We start from the raw sequence: 23,797 nt of genomic DNA, 5'->3' as shown, positions 1-23,797 counted from the left end.
GATCGCGGCATTGTGCGCTTGTACTCCCCTAAAGTTCTCAGAGAGGGGTTACAGCAGCATTTAATCCACATATAATCACAGATTTTCAACAGCATAAACCCAAAACCAGCCATGACTTAGCAGAGTTAGTCATGGACCAGACTGGAATTAACTACTGGAAGAAGGATCACAGGAATGATGTTGGGTGAAAGACTGAGTCCATGATCCACTTCCAGTCTTAATTCATTCATGGGGTTTTGGATTTTGGAATATTATTTAAGGCATTGTTTTGGAGTCCTGAATTTAAAAAATACATGGTATGATGAGATTGTTTCAGGTCAGCAGAAATTCACAATTTGTAAAGGAAAAATGTAAATTGGGGTGGTCTAAAATCCATCACTTGGGAGGAAAAGAAAGGGCAAATGGGTAAATTTACCATGAGAAGGCTAAACGAAAGAGTAAAAATGTTTATTTGGGTATCTTTATAGCCCTTTAGCAAAGCTGAAACAGAAATTAAGATTTTTTTTTTTTTAACCGAAGGCAGTTTTGAATTGACAGGGGTCCCTCATACAGCTCTTAGGATGAGAGACTGAAAGGCATCAGTGATCACAAAATATCAATTCCCATTTTTCTGAACAAATACTCCTCAAAAAGGGATTTGCCAGCACGTTCAACTGATAAAAACTGAGCCAAACCTCTACATCATTTTAAACTAAAATTACCATTTTTTAAGCGCTGTAATGTCGTGACAACTCTGAAAGGTACAAAATGAACACAGAAAATTTGGCACTGCCCTGAACTCCAGAGAGCAAATCTCACCCCTCTCTCTCAGTGCCATTATCACGTTTCAGAGCAGAAATTAAATAATAAAGTAACAAAAGGTGAGGTGAGAGCAAAGTGCAATTGTAGAGCAGAGGAAATCCTACTCTGGGTGAGTGGGTCAAAAACCTTCTTGTTCACAAGAAGCAAATTTTATTTATTTATTAAAAAAAATTAAAATCAGTATTTAGAACTAATGCCCCAAGGATTTAAAAATCATGCAAAGTCCCAAAGACCAACCTAGAGATTTCAGAAATTCCCAGTGGAAGAATCAGGTGCACCACTCCCCCTTGGATGCATCAAGGAGCACAAGGAGAGATTTTTAATTCAGGCATGAGGAAATTATTCTAGAGAGCTCTCCTGAATATCAAATCTACTTTGGGTATTTTCCAGTGGATCTCATCTCTGTTTGTAATTTATTCCTGCTCCTGTTTTCCATTCTGCTCAGGTAAATGATCCCATGGAACAGGATTTGCTGTGCAGCAAATCTCAAAGTTGGAAAATTGTGGCCAGGTTTTGGGGAGAAACGGCTTTTTTCTCACCCCCATCTCCCCCAGCTTCTGAGAGGTCCAAAGTGCATTCAACACCTTTCTCCACATTAATTAAGTAATTCATTAATTGCTCCTGAGGGGAAAAAAAAAAAAAAATTGATGGATGGTGAGTAGGAGACAGAATATGTGTCCTAATTTCAATCCAGACTGGAGAAGCTGGAAGTCAGAGAGGGGATGAACAGCCAGACTTCAGCAGGAAAATAAAACACAAAAATATTCCCCCCCCAGCTTCTGTCCAAGATGGCACAGCAGGAATTGGGCCAGAAAATCCTGGACTGGTGGATTTACAGTAATTACAGCTGCAGTCAGGGACAGATTTCTCAGTGGCACCACAGTACAAAATCTCATCCCAAGAAATCAACATTCCAGGTGAGGACAACCATGCAAAGTAACTTTCACTGGAATATGGAGCTGTGAGAGCTTCCCAATGTCTGGCCCCAGACCAAAGGACAGAATGATGACAACACCCTCAAAAACCCTAAAACTCCCAAATTACAAAACCCCAGAACTCCAAAACCCCAAAGCCCAAAAACCCTCAAAAACCTTAAAACCCCCTCCCAGGCTCCAAGGTGACACCTGGGAGGATTTGGATGAGAAATGCAAACAGGAGTTGAACCCCAAAGGGAAATCCCAAACTTTAATTCCCAGTTCCACAAAAACGTGGTATTTTGGAACCAGGGAACCCAAGCATGCACGAACTCAGTAATCAACAGTCCTCAATAATCAGAATGAAAAAAGATGAAGAGTCAGACTAGAAGCCACAAAAGCCCAGGCCAACCCCAGCTCCTGCAGCAAAGGCTCTTCTGCCACTTGTTGAGAAAAATGAACTCTTCGCAATGCAGAAAAGAAGAAATATCCAGAAAGGAGGAAAAGCAGAGCTTTTGTGTTTGTTCTCTTAGAGGGTTAAAGAAATGTTTTGGGAGCAAATAAATAGCATATAAATTTTTAAAATGATTACTGATTTTATTTACTTTTAATTCTACTTTCTTTTCAGGGCAGGTTCGTTTTCCTGTGTGGATTTTAGCTGTGCTCCTTTTTTTTAAAGCATGGCTCAACAGGTGTTCTGAAGCAGAGACAATAAAATAAATGGGTATTATGGAATCAGTTTGTGTTTGAGAAGATTCATTTAAAATAAAGAATAAAATGGAAAGATACTCATCATTAATATCTCAGAATTGTTCTTCCTAACCATAGATGTATCTTCCAAAAGGACTGCACTTAGAGTGTATTAATTACAAAAGAATATTTCAAGTGCTATTTCACAACTCTCTTCCCTGTGAGAAACTCTCCATCACATCCCAGTATTTAAATAGTCTCAAAAACACAGCGTTGGAATTTGTGGAAAAAAAAAATAAGTCACTGAAAAGTGTGTGAAGAAAAGTGAAAAGTGCAGAACTTGTAACAGCTGAAACATTTTTAGAAGCGAGCACAAATAAATGGTGTAAATTCCACTCTCTCAGTTCTTGCTTTTCCCAGAATCCCAGACTGGGCTGGGTTGGGAGGGACCTTAAATCCCATCCCATTCCACCCCTGCCACGGGCAGGGACATTTCCACTGTCCCCACTATTAATGCTGCTCCAAGCCCTGTCCAGCCTGGCCTGGGACACTGCCAGGGATGGGGCAGCCATGGAGAAACCTGTGCCAGGGCTTCCCCACCCTCCCAGCCAGGAATTCCCAATTCCCAAAATCCCACCCCCATCCCTGCCCTGTGGCAGTGAGAGCCATTCCCTGTGTCCTGTCCCTCCATCCCTTGTAAATAATCCCTCTGCATGTCCATTAAAACCACAGCTTTGCTTAGATCTGGTGTTTTCTTGGCTGCTTTTCCAATTTTGAACCTTTCAAGTTCAAAAATGGGAATCTCCCCCATTTCTCTCCTTGGTCATTCCAGGATCTCCTCACCCAGCTCTCACCACTTCCATCCCCTCCTGGTTGCAGCTCAGGCAGAAAAACCTGCAGGATCCTCTCAAAAACCCCCGTGGGAGTGGAGAGCTGACCCTGAGATCAGGAGGGTGGGGAAGCTCAGAAGATCACTCAGATATTTTAATTAATTACTGGCACAGCTCAAAGGGGCTGGGACACCTCAGCCACCACGGGGTCACCCAGCCACGCCTGAGGTCTCCCACACCGGGGTGGAATTGGAATTAATGACCAAAATTAGAGATAAAACCTCCGAGTTTGCATTAGTGGGGAGATTGTTCAATTAGTGATTTGCAGAGCCTTCACTTCCCAGTGAAATTGCTGATGGAAAACACAACCTCAGAGTCCCTAAATCCCCAGACAATGAGCTCTTGCTGTAGCTCCCTATTCCATCCCTTACCTGCACGCTTGGAACCTGCAGTTATACATTTTGACAATTATATTCCCCCTTTTCTTCCTGGAATGGAAAACATTTAAGATCTTTATCTGATATCTCCTTTATTACCCTGCTTCCAATTCCAAAGAAACCATAATTCAGCAGTTAAGCACAAACTTGTGTCACTCCTTCTCCTTATCGAGATCCTGCAGTGCCCTGAGACAGCACAGAAATCACCAAAAATGGGCCAATAAATAAAATATCCCTGTCAGAACCAGTTACAATCCTGAACTGCCCTTGCAGGCAGCACTCCATGCCCATGGAATGTGCTCTGCTGGGAAACATTCACCTGCCTGCCCAGAACTCCTGTGCACCACACTCCATGATCACGGGGGGTTTTTCATTTATAACAAAGTTGAAATCTTGGCCCCCAAAATTTCAGGGGAAGGGCAAAAGCCCGGAACTATTTATAGGACAACAGAAGTCCATAAAATTAGGCTTTCTAAAACGTCAATAAAATCAGGCTTTTAAAAATGTCAATAAAATTAGGCTTTTTTAAAAATTAATTTTTAGAATTGAATACCTGTCTGGATTTCAGTCTAGGCTCTTCTCCCTGCCCATCTCCTGTGATTTCTGCATTTTCCCAGCACTGCTGGGTTGAAAATGACTGGGAGGAAACTGTTGTGATGTGCTCAGCTGTCAGCAGAAAGCAGAGCAGTGTTTGAGCAGAAAGCTGTCAAGACAACAGCACAGAGTGCAGGAGCAGGAATTCAGGATTTTCTCACCTGCTCTCATCTCTCCCCACTCACAGCTGTGAATTGCAAATGAAGCAAAACACGCCACTGTGAATTTGGGAAGCTAAAAATTCAATAAAAAAAGCATTATTTCCTCCAATCATCCCCACTCCTGCCTCCAGCAAGGGTTGGAGCTGCCCACTGGTTCCACTTTCAGAGCTAAATGTGTGTGGGAAATCCCATAGAATTAATTCTGTTTTTCTCTGTCATATTATCTTTAATAAGACTCATCTTTATTCATTAATTTGTTATTTTTTGCAAGCTCCCTGACTTTTATCAATATAAAATCCTCCAAAATTGCATGGCAGTTAAAACACCAACCAGGTAAGGGCCTGGTTAATTGAAAGACTCTTTAATTGTTGGCAAATTCAAATTTTAAGAGGTAAAACAACACCAGAAAACCCCAAGCTGTGTCCAAGCAAGCACTGAACATTTTCCTTATTCTTCACAGTTCTTACATGAATAGGAAAAAAAAAAATCACTTTCCTCTCCCCAGAATAATATCAAGGACAAATAAGTTATTATTTAGAAATAAGAATGGAAATTTAAGTAATGGTGATTCCTTAGAATCTCTCCCAGGCAGGGAAAAGTCCCTCTGGATGTTTCACTGCACCCCAAATCAGTGGGATATTTAAATTTGCCTTATAATTAGAAGAGAAGGTTCTTGCCATCCTGCCTAGGAGTGATCCCAGTTGAACAAGAAATTTTTTTCTAAGACAAAACAAGTGCCAAAAAAGTTCTCAGATAATTTTCTGACCCCGGAGTCCAAAAAGTTCTCCTGATTTTCTAATTCTAGGATACATAAAGTAATTTTGGGAAGCAAATTTGGACTTGTTTGGTTCAATTTGTTTAATTTTGTTCATTTTAATTTGTTTAATTTTTAAACTGTTTTCAACAGTTTGCACTGAGGTTAAACCAAAGCCTCCTAAACCCCTTCTTTTGGGGGTTTTATTTTCCAATGCCATGTTCCATTCCCAGTTTTCTTGGCTGTATTAAACCAAATTCCTCTCCTCACCCTCAGTGACTGGTGCTGTGCTCCTCCCTGTTTAATTATATTTTACTATTTCTATTCTGTGCATTTCTCCAGGAAAAATTCCCATTCCAGGGAAGGAAGTACAGCCTTTTTTTTTTGCCAAATCTGCCAATTTTTTGTCACTTCTTAACTTCTAGACCCAGAGTTTCTCCTATAATAGAATGTTAATATTTGACACCACTGATCCTCTTTAATTGCTGTGGTTAATTTCTCTTATCAGCAGTCCAGATCTTTAATTCCCAGATATTTTCACTTGTTTCCACCCATCCCATTATTTATGGGTTTTGCTTTCTTAGTAGGATTTGGATGTTGAATGTCCAACACCCAAACGTGGACTTTTCTACCCCATGAACCCGCAGCTAACAGCAAGAAAAAGGTAAATAAATAAAAACCTACAATGAAATCCATCACCCAGTGATGCAGTTCCATCCTACAAAATGAACAAATTCCACCACACCAGCCCTGAAAATTACCTGGGAACTAAAGATATTATCTGTGGAAGAAGAAAACAAGAGCTGCAATAACAAAACTTGGTCCATGTGGTTAAAATAAAATTAAAAGCTTGGGCAATAACCAGCTAATTGTGGGGATTCACAGGATTTTTTTCTCTCAGGAGCTATTTCTGAGGAGTAGCTGTTCTGAATTGCTGGCACAGACACAGAAAAGGGATTTAGCAATTAAAATACTTCAAAACAAAGGGAAGAAACAAGCCACAAACTGAAATATGAACATGAGAGGTTCCTTTAGACATCTTCCTCAGCTGAACTGCTCCTGACAATTCAGTGCACAGGGGCTTTCACCAGCTCCATCCCCAGAACTAACACAGGAGAAATCCCAATATTCCCAATATTCCTCTTCCCAGTTTTGTTACAGAGCTGGATGCAGGCTGGCAACTCCCTTTCATTTTTAAAAAGTTATTATTAATGCAAAACACTCAACATTTCACGTGAGGTTCATGGAAAGAACATTCCCATTTTGCTGGAAATCCAGAATTCCCCTCTCTGGATTAAACCTCAGCCCTGAGCTGCTTTGTGCAGAGTTTTAGGGAATAACACAAAGAAAACACAACCTGAGACCTGACCTTAGAGAAGAAAATGTTCTCCAGAGTTTACCATGGATATTCAATAATTAAATAATTATTATAAATATATATCAATAATATAAATATAAAAATAGATAAATATGTGCCCAGAGAGGGGGAATTCCAGGAGAAGAACCCAGGTGGGGTTATGCCCCTATTCCTGTACCTGCAGGGATAGAACCCAGCTGCCTGTTGATGCTGGAACATTTCTTCAGGGCTCTGACTCGTTGGTTCTGTTGCATTTGTATTTTTTGGGGGGGAAATTCAGCTCGGAGCTGAGCGGAATTACAAACACAGAACCTTTGGGAGCGGTGGGAACCAAGGGGCTCCTGCCCCAGGGGTTGTGTCCTGTGCTCTGTGGGACAGGGAAGTGAATTCCCAAGGCAATCCCAGAGCTTGGTTCCGTGCAAGGAGAGAGCAAAGTCTCAGGAGCTGCATCAGGAAACGCCCCTGGGTCAGCAGGACAAGGCAAAAGGGCCCAGCAAGGACTGGGAGCTGCTTCTTGTGAGCACTCCAGGCAAGAAAAAATTACACCTTCTCATCCCCAGGATGGGGAGAAACCCTTAAAAGTCATCAGGAACCATGACCAGAGTAGTATTAGAACAGTATTTGACTGTAATTCAGCTTTTGTGTAATTCCATTCCGTTTCAAAGGAGGAAGCTGAGGACTGCAGAGCAGGTTCTTGCCTGGGTTTTCGTTCCACTTCTTCCACGTTACACCACTACCATCTTCTAATGCTTTGTTCAACCAGTAACAGCCAATACAATTCACATTTTTGAGCTGATTCCTTTCTCTCTTTAAACCACCCAGAGATGGTAACAGCAGCAAATCCATTTCCTCTCCAAATCTTCCCGGATGAACAAACCAGTAAATCTCTCCCTACACTCCTCCAACTGTTTATTCAACCATTTAATCGCCACCTTAGTAAAATTAGCTCAATAAAAGCAGACACAGGCTTGGCATTCCCTCCCACTGGCCCTGAAAATGGTCATTTTGTACATTTTGGTACTCCCAGCAGCTGCTCCAATCCCTGACACCACCTCCTTAACTCCAGCGGGAAAGAACTCATGGATCACCTGCACCAGGTGAGCCATGACCTTCTGGGCTTAGAGCAGGGCAGGCTGCAAAAAAACCTCCAATTTATTTGGAGAGGTGACAAAAGAGGTGTGGGAATGTCCAGAGGTGAATGCATTTTTTTCATGGAGAGTGTGTGGAAGTCAGCAGAAACAAGAGTTGTCACAGGAAGCAGGCCAGGATGGCGTTGTCCAGAAAAAGGGAGGTACATTTTAGTTCACCACTGACTTTTTTCCCACCCCCCTCCTCCCCATTTCCATTTTATTTTTGAGTATGTGGCTTTCAGCACGAACCAGGTGCACTTTCCACCGGGATAAAGCCAAGTTTAACACACAGGAAACATTTAAAACCATCCAGCACTGATTTCCAAAGAGGGAGAATCCTCTCAGGAGGCCACGTACCTGCTTCAGGACTGCTTTGATTACAGCTGCTCCCGAGGCTGTTGGGGATCACTGGCGTGGAGGGTGCCTGGAGCCTGGCCTGAGGTGGGTTGGGATGTAAGGAGTTCCCTAAGGCCATTCCTGCCTGGGGGAGCATCCCACAGCTCCCGCTGGCCTGCATCTGGTTCAGGAGCCCGGCCAGGTGGTTGGACGGGGCCGGGCCGGCGCCGGGGCCGAAGCTGGGGTTGGGGTTGGGGCAGGGCAAGCCCTCCCCGCGCAGGGGAAGCCCCGGGGCCAGCGCGGGCTCCGCCAGGTGCAGCTGGGTGCCAGGGCAGGGCAGGGCGCTGCTGGAGCTCCCGCAGCCCGAGGAACTATTGCTGCTCCCGTGGGAGCTCTGACAACTCATGGACTGCAGGAGCTGCGACATGGAGCTGATGGGGAAGGAGCTTTGACTTGGCTTTCTTATCAAATCAGACCCAGCTTTGGGAACCCCAGAGCTGTCCAACTGAGACTGCCTCAGCAAGCTCAGCACCGTGGTGGTCGGCTGCTTCCTTTTCCTCAGAGGATCCTTTTGCTGAGACATCAATTTATCTCTCAGGGCTGCCCGGCCGCTCTGCCCTTCCGTGGTGGGGAGGAGCACGTTGGCAGCAGGAGGGAACATGGGATTTAAAGTGCTGTGTCCTTCGGCGCTGCCGCAGCTGGCAACAGGTCCAGAATTGCTACCGCTGTTATTGTTGTTACCAGCAAGTTTATTTTGATTTGCTAGCTGTGCTTTGGCTGCTGCTGAGAGTAAACTGCTCGCTGGAAAAGAGGCAGCGTTGTGCTGGTTCAAGATCTGATTTAAAGGCATTCCCAGCAAACCAGGCTGACTCTTCAAGGAACCGCTTCCAGCCGATGCAGCGGGAAAAACTGCATTGTTTGGAGGATTTAATACATTACTCATTCCAGCAATTAACGGGTTAGGGACGTCCTTGTACTGATTAAGTCCATCGTGCTTGGTGGAAGGGCTGGATGGCATGGATGGCCTCGGTGACCCTATGGTTGACCTCGGGGACCTGGGAGGGACTTTGATACCACTACAGGATGACTGCGGCCCTACGGGAGGCAGCAGGAAGTTTCCGTGATCGGACGAGGTGGAAGAAGAACGGGATCTTTGGGGAGAAGCCTCGATCCTCCCGATGCCGGACGCCATCATGTGAACGGGGGACGTCACCGGCGAGGGGGACAGGGACGTCGAAGCCGAGTGCTGAACCCTTTGGACGTGAGCGCCATGGTTCACGTGGGCGGGTTTGACGGTGGGCAGGGGCAGGTTGCTGGGCAGGGGCACCACGGCGGGGGGCATGCTTACATTCATCACGGGTACCTGAGAGTGGACACTCGAGTGGAAAGTGGTGGGGTTCATGATCACGGGGTTCTGGTTCACCGGTTTGCTGGGAATTGGGTCCAGTATGCCAAGCGGATCCTTCTCGGATGTTAATGGCTTTTTCTGAAGAGCGCAAGAAGGAGGCGGAGGAGGTGGGGGTGGGCCTTGGGGGGGTTTATGGTGGAACATTGCTCGTGGTATTTCCATACCAGCTGAAAAGTTACACAGGGGTTTTTTCATGACTGGGCTCTTGGTGGTCAGGGTGGGGGAAAGAGGTATATTAGTCCTTCCAGCCATTGCACAGGATGACTGTATGGGAGAGCCGTGGAGCATGACTGACGGCGGGGACAGAGGCGTCCTGCTCACGTGGATAGGACTGGAGTTGGGCGCTCCGTGAAAACTGGGATTGTTCCTCGTGAAGACGTCGGGGCTCCCCAGAGGGTCAGTCCTGGGGGAGATGGAGCCGTCCCCGTAGATCTGCGATCCCGAGGACGCCGGGCTGGGCATCCCCCCGTGACTGCCGCGGTACGGAGACTTCTGCCCCAGCTCATTGCTCCCCAATCTCTGCCTGGGGTAGGCAGGATGGAGCTCTGCTTGCTGGCTTCCAGCCATTTCTTGCACATAAAGCCTACCCATGGCATTAGATGCCCCCATCATCAACTTGAAAGGAGTCTTACATTCCGGCATCACAGAATTTGTAATTCCTTCATGCGATTTATTCCTCATCGACCTTGGAGTTGCTGCTCGAGTGGGAACTACTGGCGTTGCACCTGGGGTGGGAAACACACGACAGTTACTGGTTGGAAATCCAGCGTCCTGGGGCAAAGCTACTGAGGGTGAAAATATTCCCAAAAGCTCACGGAATAGTCCCAGAAAGTATTCCCTGAAAATATGCCCAAAAGCTTTGGCTAAACTTTTGCTTCAGCAGAAAGAAACCCTCAAACCACCGAGCGGCTGCTGAACGGTGCCTGTCCCCAGCTGGACAGCTGTAATTCCATATCCTGGAGAAATATGGAAAATTTAAACTTTCTTCCTCCCCTTCTGCCTTTTCCGACCACCCCCTCCAGCCTCCTGCATCTCCAGCATCCCCCCTGTGGCAGGAGGAGCAGGATGGCTGTGGCAGGGAAAAGGAGCCTCTGGCACCATCTATTGAGGACAGGAGGAACAAAGCCCATCCAGGACTGAGACTCACTTGCCACAGGAAAGGTCCTGTCCCAAATGCTGTCCCTGATGAGGGATCCTGAATGTTTTCTGTTTGCTTTCATGATAAAAGCCTTGGGGATATTTGCACATGATGGAAAGATGCCCTGTAAATCCCACTTTTGAGGTTACACCTTCCAACAAACACAAGACCACTTTCCATCTTTATTTAAAAAGATTTTTTCCCCAGTGTTTTGCTTCCAGACTAGAAGCACAAGCAGCTCCAAGTCTGGGGGACTTTCTGCCAGTTTTGCTGCTCTGGGAATTTGCAATTCAGCTCGGAGTGCTTGGCATGCAGCCTCCGGATGTGCAAAATCCAGCTGGAATTGGGAGCTAAAGATTCTGTGTTCAAATGAACTCAGAGGTGCCTTGAAATTCCTCTGCTCATCTTTCCTTCAGCCTGGTCAGATCAATCCTGACAATCCTGCCTTCATCCTATTTGCCCCAACGTCAGAGGAACAAATATCTCCCCTGTCCCAAAATGCAACCCAAGTCTCAGTTTTAGGGGATAAAACTAAAAGCTGAACTGCAAAGTGAAATGATTATGAGAGGCCTCACCTTGAGTGCTGGAAATAAGCCAATGGTCACATATAAACGTGCAAAACTTTTGCTTACAAGAGGATTTATTGGGGAATTTTCTTCTTTGCTTATGCACAAATTTCTGACCGACAGAGAAAGCAAGAGGACACAAACATATAAATTACCTCCTTCATGTTGCTAACTCTTTGAAAACAGGAATGTAGGTGAAGTACTACTCATGGAAAAAATTAAGCAGGGAAATGCACAAAAATTTGGGAAATTGCACTGCTAGTTAAAAACAAAATTACACTGAAAAAAACATTTCAAAAAAGGTTTTAAATCCTAAATTTCAACGTGAAAACACAGGGGCACATCAGTACTATGAACAGCATGGGGTATCTAGCACTGGCACTTGTATAAAATTTATTATTTCTTGGTTTTCTTATAATTTTTCCACTTTGAAGTGGGAAGAGCAATTGGCCAGGAGCTGTCACAGCAGTGAGGGGTGCAGAGAGCTCTCGGGCCTTTTCCCAGGAGCTGCAACACCAGAGGACAGAAATACAAACTGAGCCCCCTTCCCTCCTTTGTCCTGCCCACTGGGATTTGTAATTCTCCTCAGAACCTGCTCCTGTGATCCTTACAAACTCCCGAATTTTGGATGAATTTCTGGCTTTGGAGCTGTTTCAGTGCTAACTTTGCTTCCACTCCAGGTCTCAGGGAGCTCCTCCGGTTTTACAACATTTTGATCTTTTGTTTGGAGACTAACTGTCAACTTCAGCCACCAACAAATTTCCTTTTTTATTTTTTTAATTGATGGGGATAATTAAAATGCTAATCCAGGTTGGTGGCCAAAAAAAATCCTTGAGAAATGACAGTGGAGATCTCCTCTTGCTGTCTTTTCTCCTTTACAATACAATTTCCCACTTAGCCAAGTCCTTAGCCACATCCTAATCCCTTCATAATCACTTTATTCTGCTCCTCTAATTTCCCATGTGACAGAATATCAGACATATTACCACAGTTCCAAAAGATGAGAGCTAATGTATTTTCTTTGTCTAGAACAATCTGATATCTTTTCCAAGAAAACCTTGCTCTTAGTCTGGGCTGACCTGTTTTTTAGTCTCATTTTCTATCTACCTCCACCTCTGATTACTCCTTTACTTATTCCTCCAGTCTGCTTACTTTTGCACTCCTAGCCAGACTTTCGGGGTGGTTTTGCACAGTAGTTATGTGTAGAAAAATCAGATTATGACATGATTCTGCATGATTTCATTTTACTCACTTGTTCCACCACCAGGACTAGTTAGAACCAGTGAAGGATGTGGTGCTTCCATGCTTTTATGAAGTGTAGCCACAGCAATAATTTTCCTTTTGTGAATGCATAGTTTGGTGACATCTTCGTCCGCTTTAACATCTTCAGCAGTTCTCTGCTTCACAGCAGCTCCAGGATCAAAATTAAAGACCTGGCAGTGAAAATTGTTTAAAATCATTACTACAGGCAACAAAGTCACCAAATTCACATAAATTAGGAATTTTATATGGAGTAGAGAGGAATTTTCCTCTGTTCCTGGCTGCTCCTATACTGCCCAAGAGATTCCTTGACAGGATGTTTGGAAGCAACAAATAAAAAAAATGAACATATTTCTAATAACTGACTCAGATCCTCTCCAAGAGGGGCTAAGGCAGAGGGGAGCTGAATTTTGTATTTTAAAGTCAAACTTTGGGTGGACACCACTTATTTTAGAGATGACCTGAACAGAGGTTGAGTCACCAGCATGGGTAGCACATAAATATTCTTGCACCTAGATCCAAAATGATGCTGTGCTTTACCTTGGGAAGAACAAGAGGACATTCTAGGCCACACTTGCACGTTCCATCAGTCAGCAAGTAAGTCTTCACCTGCTCCAAACAGGATAATAAAGACCCACTGGGACTGCAAAGGAACAGAAATGATGAATAGGAGCTCTTGGATAGGTCAGGACTTGTATCTGCTCACAAGGACAGCGTGTAAAATCACATTTCTTTTTTTTTTTTTTTGGTTTGTTTTTTCCTCATAGTATTTCTTGCTTTTACTTGAGAATTGAGGTAATTACAAAAATACTTATTGAAAAAAAACACCACCAACAAAAAACCCAAACATATTTTAAAGGAAACAAAACTCTTGCAACTGGGTCTCTCTGTTGCACAATGTTTGGTTTCATTCAGCTGAAATTTCGACCTTCTCACTGGAAGTAAGAAATATCAAACCAAGGAGCCAGGCCAGCAAGCTCCTGATAAACTGCACTCAGATTTCTCCACCTCCCACCAGAAAATCATTATCTCTACATCCCAAAATAGGGCACTGGGAACTCTGTTACGACAAAATCACTAATTCATAAGATGAAAAAAGTTCTCGTGTCCCCGGCCTGTAACTTGCAGATTGCTCTTTATTGCTGGGCCAGCTGAACTGTTTATCTGGAATAAAACACTGGTTATTAATGGCAGCTGTAAATAGCCCTAATTCAAACAAAAACAGCTCAAGTGGAATAGCTTGGATCACGAAAACACTCCTGACTCAAAATTCCAAGCTGTGACGAACTTCGGTACTTAGAATCCAACACATAAACACCTCATCCTGCACGAGAGCCCAGTCACATCTAAAGCAACATCTGCAAGAGACATTTAAAGTTCTGCTGACTGTTTAAAGAAGTCATTTCTTTGCCAGGCATGCCCTGAAATAGTTATTTTTGGGAGAAGTGCTCAGGTTGAATCTGTGTAGCAGTGACAGTTTAGGAGGGCCAGGAAGATGAAAGAGCAATCTAAAAATAAAGGTACAGGTCTGGTGACTGGTCAGGAGTCAAACCTTCCCTGTCTGAAATCCTTGGGGAGCAGGGGGAAACTGCTCTTTACTTTTATTTATTTTAATTAAAGCAGGATCCTGGCTGATCCCTTTGGATGTTCCCACCTGTCCTGACCATGCTCAGCCCAGGCAAACTCCACACTGGAGGATGTAACAGCTTCCCAAGGGAGAATCCCAGACTGACATTTGCTCTGGACCATCCTGTCTACCCCCAAAATCTCTCCAGACACTTTCTGTGATCCTTAAAATCTCCTGTTAAAAGGCATTTCTGGGAATAAGCTCTGGAGTGAGGATGCTCTTTTATTTGCATTGGCTAAAAAAGGCTACTTTTCCTAGGACATTTTAGAAAAAAGCCATTTTAAATAACCTTGGTGTGCTGTTTGCTTGGGCACACACAGCCAGTGCAGGCTCCAGGAGATCCTGGGATAAAAAGGAGTGTGCTGACAACCAGTGAGTGGAAAGGAAGGTCAATCCTCTGAATCTGTGGGATGTGGGATCCAGCATTCCTACTGCACACACATGCAGGGTTATTTGTCCACAAAACCCAACTAAATTTTCAAAAGGGCCATTTTTTTCCCTGTTTCTGTCTGGATCTTTGGTAGAGCTGTAACTGCAACGTCTCTTTCACGTGCACTGAGTTCTTGACACTTCTGCAACACAAAGGATAATCCACAGGTTCCCTGGTAAGAAACTGCCACAAAATCATGGGATTCCAGCCTGGTTTGGGTTGGGAGGGACCTTAAGTTCAGCTGATCCCAGCCCTGCCATGGGCAGGACACCTTCCACTAGCCCAGGCTGCTCCCAGCCCCATCCAGCCTGGCCTTGGACACTTCCAGGGATGATTTAGGCCCCACTTAGCAGCTCTGTTTGGCTAAGAAAAGCCCTGAGAGTCAACTCAGTGCTTCCACCAGATAATGAAAACCAGTTAATGAATGGGTTTAATCTTGATTTAATCCAAAGCAACTGCTGACAGCTGACAGGAAAGCATCTGTGCTTCCCAAGGAGGCACAAACACCGAGTCTTTATTCAGCTGGGATCATCTATACCACTTGAATCATGTCAGATCTTAATATATCAACTAATTTTCCCTGGGCTAGCTGTGGAGTCAATATTGTTTGACCTTTCCCTGCCTCCATGAACGCTGTGCACGCTGGCAGGGCAGTGAGGAGGTTGTGGAAACTCAATCCTGGAGGATTCAGCTGCCCTCAGAGCCCTGGGGATGCTCCATGTCAGGCAGGAGATTGGATTATTGGACCTCCACCCTCTCCAGCATGTCCTGCTCTGTGCCTTGCACCACACTGGAGTGTCAAATACTTTGCATCATCAGAACATCTCAGAGAAGACAACCAGAAAATTCACCGAAGAATAAAAAAATACATTGGAAAACTTGGGAAGAGGGCAGGAATGAGCTTCACCAAAGCTGTTGTGTGAAAATCGTTAGGGCTGGGGGAAATGAAGTTTAAAAGCTGGGTGGGATCATCTGGTACATAAAAATGCCAGAAAATTCACTAAGGAATAAAAATGCACGTTGGAAAACATGGGAAAAGGCAGCAATAACATGAGCTTCACCAAAGCTGTTGTGTACAACTTGTTAGGGCTGGGGGCAAGGAAGTTTAAAAGCTGGTGAGATCATCAGGTACACAGAAATATCAAAGCATTGTTTTCCTGATGTCTGGATTTAGGGATTATTGGGAAAAGAACCCCTCATTTACAATTTTTCCTTTTCCACTGATCTGTAAGTGGGCAGAGGCCCAGTGAATTACAGCTGTAATGAGAAATACAAGGGCAGGGTGGGTTCTCTTTGCCATGGCTATCACTGGCATGGACTGGGTGTGATTCTGCTAATGGAGAACACAAACAAGAAATCCTGGAATGCATCTGGTCCTTTATGGTAGCTTAGTGTAAAATTGGAGTGTGCTCTGGCTCATTAAAGACTTTTGTATTGGTAATACACAAAATGTTGTGAGAAGTGGTTATTTTAATCACAGAACAGTGGAAGAAATTTCAACAAATAACTGACTGATAATCACATAGACTTGCGTGATGCAAACCCAATGTCCCCACATTTTATAAAGCTAACTTTGATCTTTTTCTCCAATAACATTTAATTTAGGCTCTCTTTGTCTGAACACATTTATTTCATAGCAATTTCAATGCATTTCTTTGTGACCATTCCAGGGCGACGCAAAGAAAAATCCAATAAGCTAAGAAAATAAACAAAAAAAGTACTTAAAACTTTGGATTTAGCTTTATGTTCTTGGGGCTTTTTTTTTTTTCCCACATGAGAAATGTGAGGGATCCATAAAAGCTGGAGAACATCAGTGCTAGTGAACACAGAACCTTCACGGGCATAAAAAATTGGGTCTGGAGCTACTGAGTAGTTACAGGACTAAAATTGACTTTGAGAAGAATCACAAGATCACGGAATGGTTTGGGTTGGAAGGGATCTAAAGCTCATCCAGTTCCAATCCCTGCCCAGGGACACCTCCCACTGTCCCAGGTTGCCCCAGGCCCCGTCCAGCCTGGCCTTGGACACTTCCAGGGATCCAGGGGCAGCCACAGCTGCTCTGGGAATTCCATCCCAGCCCCTCCCCACCTTCCCAGGCAGGAATTCCTTCTCAATATCCCACCTAAACCTACCCCTCCTTCAGCTTCCGAGACCATCTTGCGCCTGAGCAACAACTCCTTGAATTTTCTGAGCAGCAGACAGGAGCTGAGGCAGGAATTTCCTGCACAACCTGCACCAAACACCAGCCCAGCCCCTGAGGTGACCTTACCTGATGTAGAGAACTCCACTTTGGTCCACCCTCCGCTGCCAACCAACGGGAACTTGCACTGCTGGTGGCCCTCCATCCGTGTCCCCTCCGTCACACTCCTTCCCACCATTCATTTTCCTGTTTCTGGTTATGAGTCTTCAAAGATATCAACAGTAAGGTGATATCCTTTTACTACATGTCATCCTGGCCTCCCAAAGCAGGCCCTGCAGCACAGCTTTCCCCAAATCCTACAAAGTGCATCGGGAGGCTCCAGCTCAGTTTGAAACCAAGTCCTTAAAAGTGGCCATTTTGGTTAATGAGTCACTTTCCCATTATAATCCACATTAAATATGCAATGTTTAACTCCTTATATATTCATAAGGATGAACTGTATAGATAAAAATTAGTGCTTCCAACTTGGGAAAATCATAATTCACCAATCCTTTGTTACCTGTCAGAAAGGAGAATGGGGAAAAGGAGAATTTCTAGTTCAACAGCATGATGGCTCCAAGCTTGATGACTGTCTAAGACAACTTGTGTTTTGTGAAAGCTCGTCTCATTTTTATAGATACGAGTCAGATCCAATACCTCCAGGTATTACACCCTTTATATGCCACATTCTTTTTGTTTTCTTTTTATCTTCTGGTCATGATCCAAGTTGTCTTCTTGGGTTTCTTTGCTGACTCCTTGGCTCCAATCAAACAGCCTGAAAGATACAGATGTGGGAAACACGTGAGCCACGCTCTCCAGCCCTTCAGCCCAGTGCAGGAACTCAGGCACATCTTTACAGCTGCAGCCATTTCCAGAGCTTCAAATCAAAATTTCAAACGTCAATGGAACCATCAAAACAAGGCTCAGAGCAAACAGAATCCTGCCAGCATTTTCTATTTATACGTGGATGCAATCGAGCCACGTCTTAAAAGCTACAAGAGTGCAACTGCTGCTAAATAGTTGATGTGGAGTTTGGGTGAATTAAGGGATGCATCTTTTCACTGAATATTTTCACATATGCTTCTGCTCAGAACTATCAGCAGATGACTAAATTAGTGCCCTTTAAAAACTGTTTAGAAAACTGAATGAATTTCATCTGAAGGAAGCTGCTTCTAGGCTTTGATGACAGCCATAAAAATGCAAACCTCCTGCATTTTGATTGAATTAAAATAATCATCTCACCAAAAAATTGGGTAATAAAAAGGGAAAAGCTGGCAGCAGTGACTGATCTCTGAATACCTTTGAAACAATCTGAATATCCTCAGGAATAATTCCCCTCAGAGATTTTCTCTCATGACAGAAGTTGTGTCATTTCCCCCAAAATAGTTTTTTCAAGCTGACCAGGTGAGACTTAACACTTGAGACTTTTTATTATTTTATTAAGGTGAGACAAACATGGAATGTGGGATTTAGATAGTAAATACTCCAGGAAAAAAAGGCAACAATCCTAAATTCAAATATAGGATGGCACAGATGACTGCTGTAGTAACATCATGAGGAGATTTTATTTGGAATCTGGTGTCAATCCTGCCTTATCCCAAACACTAACATTATGCCAACATGTTTAAACATAATAAGTGTTATAGACCTGTCTGATTTTAATAAGAAAAAGTTCGTTTTTTTTTAAAGATAGAAATGGAACATAAAGACATTTCTGCAATAACACCACATTACATCTATATTTAACAGTAATAACAGCTCCTTCCTTGAAGACCACTAAAGGAAGACTACAGAGGCATAAATATAGTCCTGGAAAATGTTCCCTTAAGTACCCTCATGCAGAACATTCCCTTTAGAAGTGCTGCTTAGAAATGTAAAGTTCCAAATGCTCCAAAAAGAGGGAAAAAAGCCCCCAAAAAGCCTTCACCAGGGTATTTCCAAGAAGGCTGTGGATAAAAGGAGCTGGTCGGACAGACCCCCTTGAGTGAGGGGCTGGAATCTAAAGAACAGGGAATTGGCCCAAGGTTGGAATCTGTGATCTTGGAGGCTTTCCCCAACCTTAATGACTTGTGTGATTTCAGATTTTCTGCAGGATGAAGGCTTCTGGGATGGGCTGGCACCGTTCTGCAGGGCTCTGGTTCCACCTCCCCAAACATTTCAAGGATGCAATCCCTGGGCAGCCCGAAGTGGGGAAGGGATCAGGGGCCTGGAGAGCTCCTGCCCTGCAAAGGTCACAGAGGATGTCCCACAGACACCTTGTCATGTCTCCTATCAAAACAATCCACCCTTTAATCTCTCAGGCTGCAACACAGAAATAGGATTTGGAGAGCTCTTGGCAACAGTTCAGGGCTCGCTCAGGTTTTCAGTTTGGAAATTTGGGGGTTTGAGTGGTTTTATCCTGATTAAGGAGGGAGCAGATGAGGTTTCATCAAAAGCAGGCCAGAATTTACCCTACTGCTGAAAGGTGCAGGGGCATTTTTACTGTAGGTCCCATGGAAGGGTAAAACAGGTAAAAAAAATTCCCTGCAGTTCTGAATTAATTGAGAATTAACCTTCTGTAGTGCAATAACATCAGAGAATGTATCAAATACTGGGAGCACTTGGTGCAGGGGAAGTTGATCGTGTCACAGCCCAGCCTGGCTGTGGCTCATGTTGCTATTTAGGGCCATTATGAACAAATAATATCCAGCAATTTCTTATTTTTGCAAGAGACACCTCACAGTAACTTTTTATTTCTACAGGTTCTGCAAAGTCCCACCTCAGCTTCCATTCCACCTGCACCACGGGATTTTCACCATCTAACCTGATAAACTTTTGTCTGGAGCGCACCTGGGGAGAAATAGGACTGAAAAGAGCTAAAAAAAAAAAAAAAAAAAAATCACGGAACTGTTTAATCTGTGGAAGTATTTAAATATTTTTAGGAAAAAGAGCAGGGTTAGGTGGGATACTGGGGAGGACTTCTTCCCTGTGAGGGTGGGCAGGCCCTGGCAGAGGTCGCCCAGAGAAGCTGTGGCTGCCCCTGGATCCCTGGAAGTGTCCAAGGCCAGCCTGGATGGGGTTTGCAGCAGCCTGGGGTGGTGGAAGGTGAGGATCAGAAGATCTTTAAGGTCCCTTCCATCCCAAACCATGCTGGAATTCCATGGTTCTGAATCCTGTTCTCCTCCAGGTACAAAAATACTTCAACCCCCAGGAGCAGGAGCAGTGACCAGAGCTATTCCCAGCTCCCAGATTTGACTTTCCTGTGCAATTCCCTGCTGGAGCCTGGGTGTGCTGAGATCCTGGGAACGGGGCTAAGGCTGCCTGGGAGTTTCCAATGCACACGTAATCCATGTTTTATAGGAAATGCTCATGGAAGTGAGATGTTTTTTCCCTAAAATCCAGCACAGCTCCATGTGGATTTGCTCGAAGTAAAGCCCCCAGTGACCTCTGCATTAGGCACAGGTAAGGGGTGCCCCCACTCCATATTTCCACGCTGAAATTCCATCGGGAGCCAGACATGAAAAGCTCCTGGGTGTTATTTAATTCATTTAATAACACCACACAACTCAAAGCTCCACTGGTCCAGAGATTTGTAACAACAGGACAAGAGGGAAATGCCTCAAGCTGGGCCAGGGGAGCTCAGGGGGGACAGCAGCAGGAATTTCCCCATGGAAAGGGTGCTCAGGGATTATTGCAAGTGCCCAGCGAGGGTTGGATCCCCATCCCTGGAGTGTCCCAGGAATTCCTGGAGGTGGCACTGAGTGCTCTGGGCTGGGGACAAGGTGGGCATTGGGCACAGCTGGGACTCCGTGGTCCTGGACAGCTTTTCCAGCCTGGGAATTCCACGACTGCAGAGCTCCCCCATCTCCTGACGCACCCTTTGCCCCATTCCCCATCCAAGCACTCCCTGAAGTATTTTGGACAGGGATGCAAAGAAGTCGGATTTTGGACCAAATCCAAAGCGCTCTGGACACTGGAAGGAATCCAAAGGCCTGACTCCCATCAGCCATGGAATAAATCCCTCCCCTCAGGAATCTCCTGGCAGCTCCAGACAAGTGCTCTTATCTCACCACAAGTAACACAACTTTCCACATCCAAACCAGCGACTGCTTTTTGCCCCGTGCCAGCACATGATGTTTAGATTTGTTTTGCAGTCCAGTTTCATTACGATATCCTTCAAAATATTTCACTGGAGAACTATGCAAAACTACACGGAATTCCCTCCCCCCTTTAGCCCCTCGACCCCTTCCCCTGCAGGAAAATTTCTCCTCAATTTTCATCTGCTGGAAGTGTGGTTTCAATTTTCAATGGGACTCTCTCCCTTTTTTCCAAATGTTGGCTGTCAGGCAGCCTCTTTGCACACTTGGCTGTTAATATTTATTCTAACAATTTTTGAGTCGAGTGGGAAAAATAGAAAACTCGATAGGATGTAAGAAGAAATTTAAATTAGATATTAATTGTCTGGATTCCAATCTGTTACATACGTTATGAATAATATTAATTTGATTAGTGAGCGACTGCTGAGCCAATTAAGACAGATTTTGACAGGTTGATATGGCAAATCATGGAATGGTTTGGGCTGTAAAGATCTTAAAGCTCACTTTGTTCCTCCCCCGGGGACAGCTTCCACTATCCCAGGTTGCTCCAACCCCCTGAGAAATACATTTTTTCCTATTCAAATATAATCTGAATCTCTCCCTTGTCCTCCAAATACTTTTGATGCTCCATTACTTTTATTTTTCTTACATGAACTCTGAAGTGCCCAACAATTCCATGGATCACAAAGGGGTTCCACAACCCCTGCCTGGCTCTCTGAGGCACAAATCCCAGTTCCCAGTTCCAAATATGGAATGGCCACATTTTGCATATAAAACCTTGCAGACATTTGGGAAAAAAACACCAAACACTGCTTAGAGACACAAATTACAATCTCATTTTCGAGGCTTTCCTTTCTAGCACTGAAAAAACTCCTATATGAGAAATGCTCTCAAATCACAGTCCTGGGGTTTCAGAACTAATAAGAAATTTTAGCTTCTTAAAAAGCATCACTTTCAAAGCACTCAGTGAAAAGGAGTTTTTATTTAGTTACCACTTGCACATTATTAATCTGTTTAAATCTATCAAAGCAATTAGCCAGGATTCTCCTGTATCATCTAATTAGATACAAATGTTGCATCATTTTTTTTTGGGAATGCTTTCCCAGTTTGAAAAGCAGCATTCTCCTGACTAATTAGATCAGTGGTGAATACTTTATGAGGGCCTATTTTTAGGCCAGTGATTCAACAAACAAAAGTGCCTGAAGTAGGAAGGAAACCTTGAATCCTTCAGGATTCTTTTCCTTGGGGTGGTGTCCAGGGCCATGGCACAGCTCTACACATGATTTACTCCTGATTTACTCATGATAAATACAATTTACTCGTGATACACTCTGCCCTGCACGTTGAAAACATCTCACTTGTAAATACAGAGCATTAAGAATATTTTTGCTGCAACCAGAAAGTTGCTCTGCACTGAATGACCTAATGAAAATGAACATTTTAAATTGCCCCAGTGCCAGCTCACTTCACAGCAGCCCAACCAGCTCTGATATCTAATGATTTCTAAATTTTTAATCAGTTTTATATCTACAGCAAGGTTACAGATATAATTCCCAATATCTATAAAATATATATTTATCTATTTCTATACAGACATATCTATTCCAGTATTTGTAACAAGTTTATAGATATAACCACTCTTGATGCTGTGGAATTTTTTTAGGATTGGAATTTAACCACTCCATAAAAGAATTCCCTGGAGGTGTCCAAGGACCACCTGGATTTGGCACTCAGTGCTCTGGGCTGGTGACAAGGTGGGGATTGGTCCCAGGTTGGACTCAGTCCTGGAGGTCTTTTCCAACCTGAACGATTCCCTGAGAGCCACTGGGATGAACTCACCCATAAATAACAAAAATCCAGGAGGATTCCAGGTCCCTGTTCCTGTTCTCCACCCCCTGGATGTTCCCCTGCTCCCATCCTGCTTTCCCAGCACGTGGATGGACAGAAAACTCTGGCATTCATTTTCCCAAGCCACTCCAGCCCTGCTGTGCAGGAACCTGCACTAATAAAACAACATGAGAAGGATTTTCATGGAGAAGAACTGATGGTTGTCCATGGAATCCAGGATCATTCAGGAGCATGGCACGTAAATCCCTTTCCTTGGGGCATTTTGGATCAGATCAGAGTTAAGTAATCAGATATAAATCTGATATCCTTCCCACCAGGGAAAAATCAGAATATCCTCAATTCTGGAGATTTGATTGTGCCAATAAAGTCATCCAAGGCAATGGAGAACTGGGCTGAGCTGGGAAGGAGCAGGACTTTTTTAGCAGTCCCTCTGGATAGCACCATTCCCTAAAATCTTCTCACTTTCAACCCATCTTTCTGTGCAATTCCCAAAGTTGGGAGCAACTGAAGCTGTCACTTCCAATGAAAGAAAGGATCAAGTCCCTCCTCCCAAGACACAGAGATCTCTGAAAAGCTTTGCACAAAAAAAAAAAACAACCCAAAAAAACCAAAAAAAGGCAGGAAAGAAAATGGTTTTGTTTTTAATGGTGATCCCTGACTGTTCACTGTAGATTGATTAATATTTATTTATAATTTAATACCATATTTATTATTTCCACCCCCTGAAGGACACCCAGGATGCTCTTGCAGGCTTTCCACCACACGGATTTTTTTTCTTTCCATGGGGAACAGATCAGAACTGTGCATGTGACACAGATCTATTTGGTGTCAGCATGATGGCAGCACTCAGATTTTGTCAAAATTAAGGTTAATATTTGGTGTACACCAGAAATGAGCTAAGAATGATGTCCCTGTTATCCAAACCTTTCCTAGGGAATATTATTAAATGGAACATCACTGAGCAATATGTTAATGAGAAGTGGAGAAACTTCACATCCCCTTTATTTTAGGGGAATTTGGATAAAGAAATGAGGAATTTTCTTTCAATTCTCACGTTTCAGGCTTCCAAAAACCTGGCATTATTCAGCATAGTTTTGCAATGCTTTCATAATGTTTACATGAATTTCAGAAATCTTTGATAGTAAGTGTTCTGAAAATATCTAATAAATAACTATATGTAAGTGTTCAGGTCTGCTGTACACTATTGACTTAGAGGTTACCAGGGAAATGGAAATTTGGGAAAATAAAGATTTAATTTAAA

At 43.9% G+C, this 23,797-nt stretch overlaps 1 protein-coding gene across 4 annotated transcripts in view; it reads right to left on the bottom strand.

Annotated features, from left to right (window-relative positions):
• MBD5 (methyl-CpG binding domain protein 5) overlaps positions 1–23,797 on the bottom strand; it is a 107,860-nt gene that overhangs the window by 15,707 nt on the left and 68,356 nt on the right. For all 4 annotated transcript variants that reach the window (XM_062498038.1, XM_062498037.1, XM_062498039.1 and 1 more), the window contains 4 exons: positions 16,703–17,387; positions 12,917–13,019; positions 12,369–12,549; positions 8,026–10,137 (listed from right to left, as the gene is read on the bottom strand). In XM_062498038.1, coding sequence (XP_062354022.1) covers positions 8,026–10,137; positions 12,369–12,549; positions 12,917–13,019; positions 16,703–16,815 — 2,509 coding nt within the window. In that variant the 5' untranslated portion in view covers positions 16,816–17,387. The remainder of the gene's footprint in view (positions 1–8,025; positions 10,138–12,368; positions 12,550–12,916; positions 13,020–16,702; positions 17,388–23,797) is intronic.

Source organism: Cinclus cinclus, chromosome 9 (assembly GCF_963662255.1).
Source record: "Cinclus cinclus chromosome 9, bCinCin1.1, whole genome shotgun sequence".
In the NCBI taxonomy this organism is placed as follows: domain Eukaryota; kingdom Metazoa; phylum Chordata; class Aves; order Passeriformes; family Cinclidae; genus Cinclus; species Cinclus cinclus.
The sequence above is the reverse complement of the archived record's forward strand: the minus strand, read 5'-3'. Positions and strand labels throughout refer to the sequence as shown.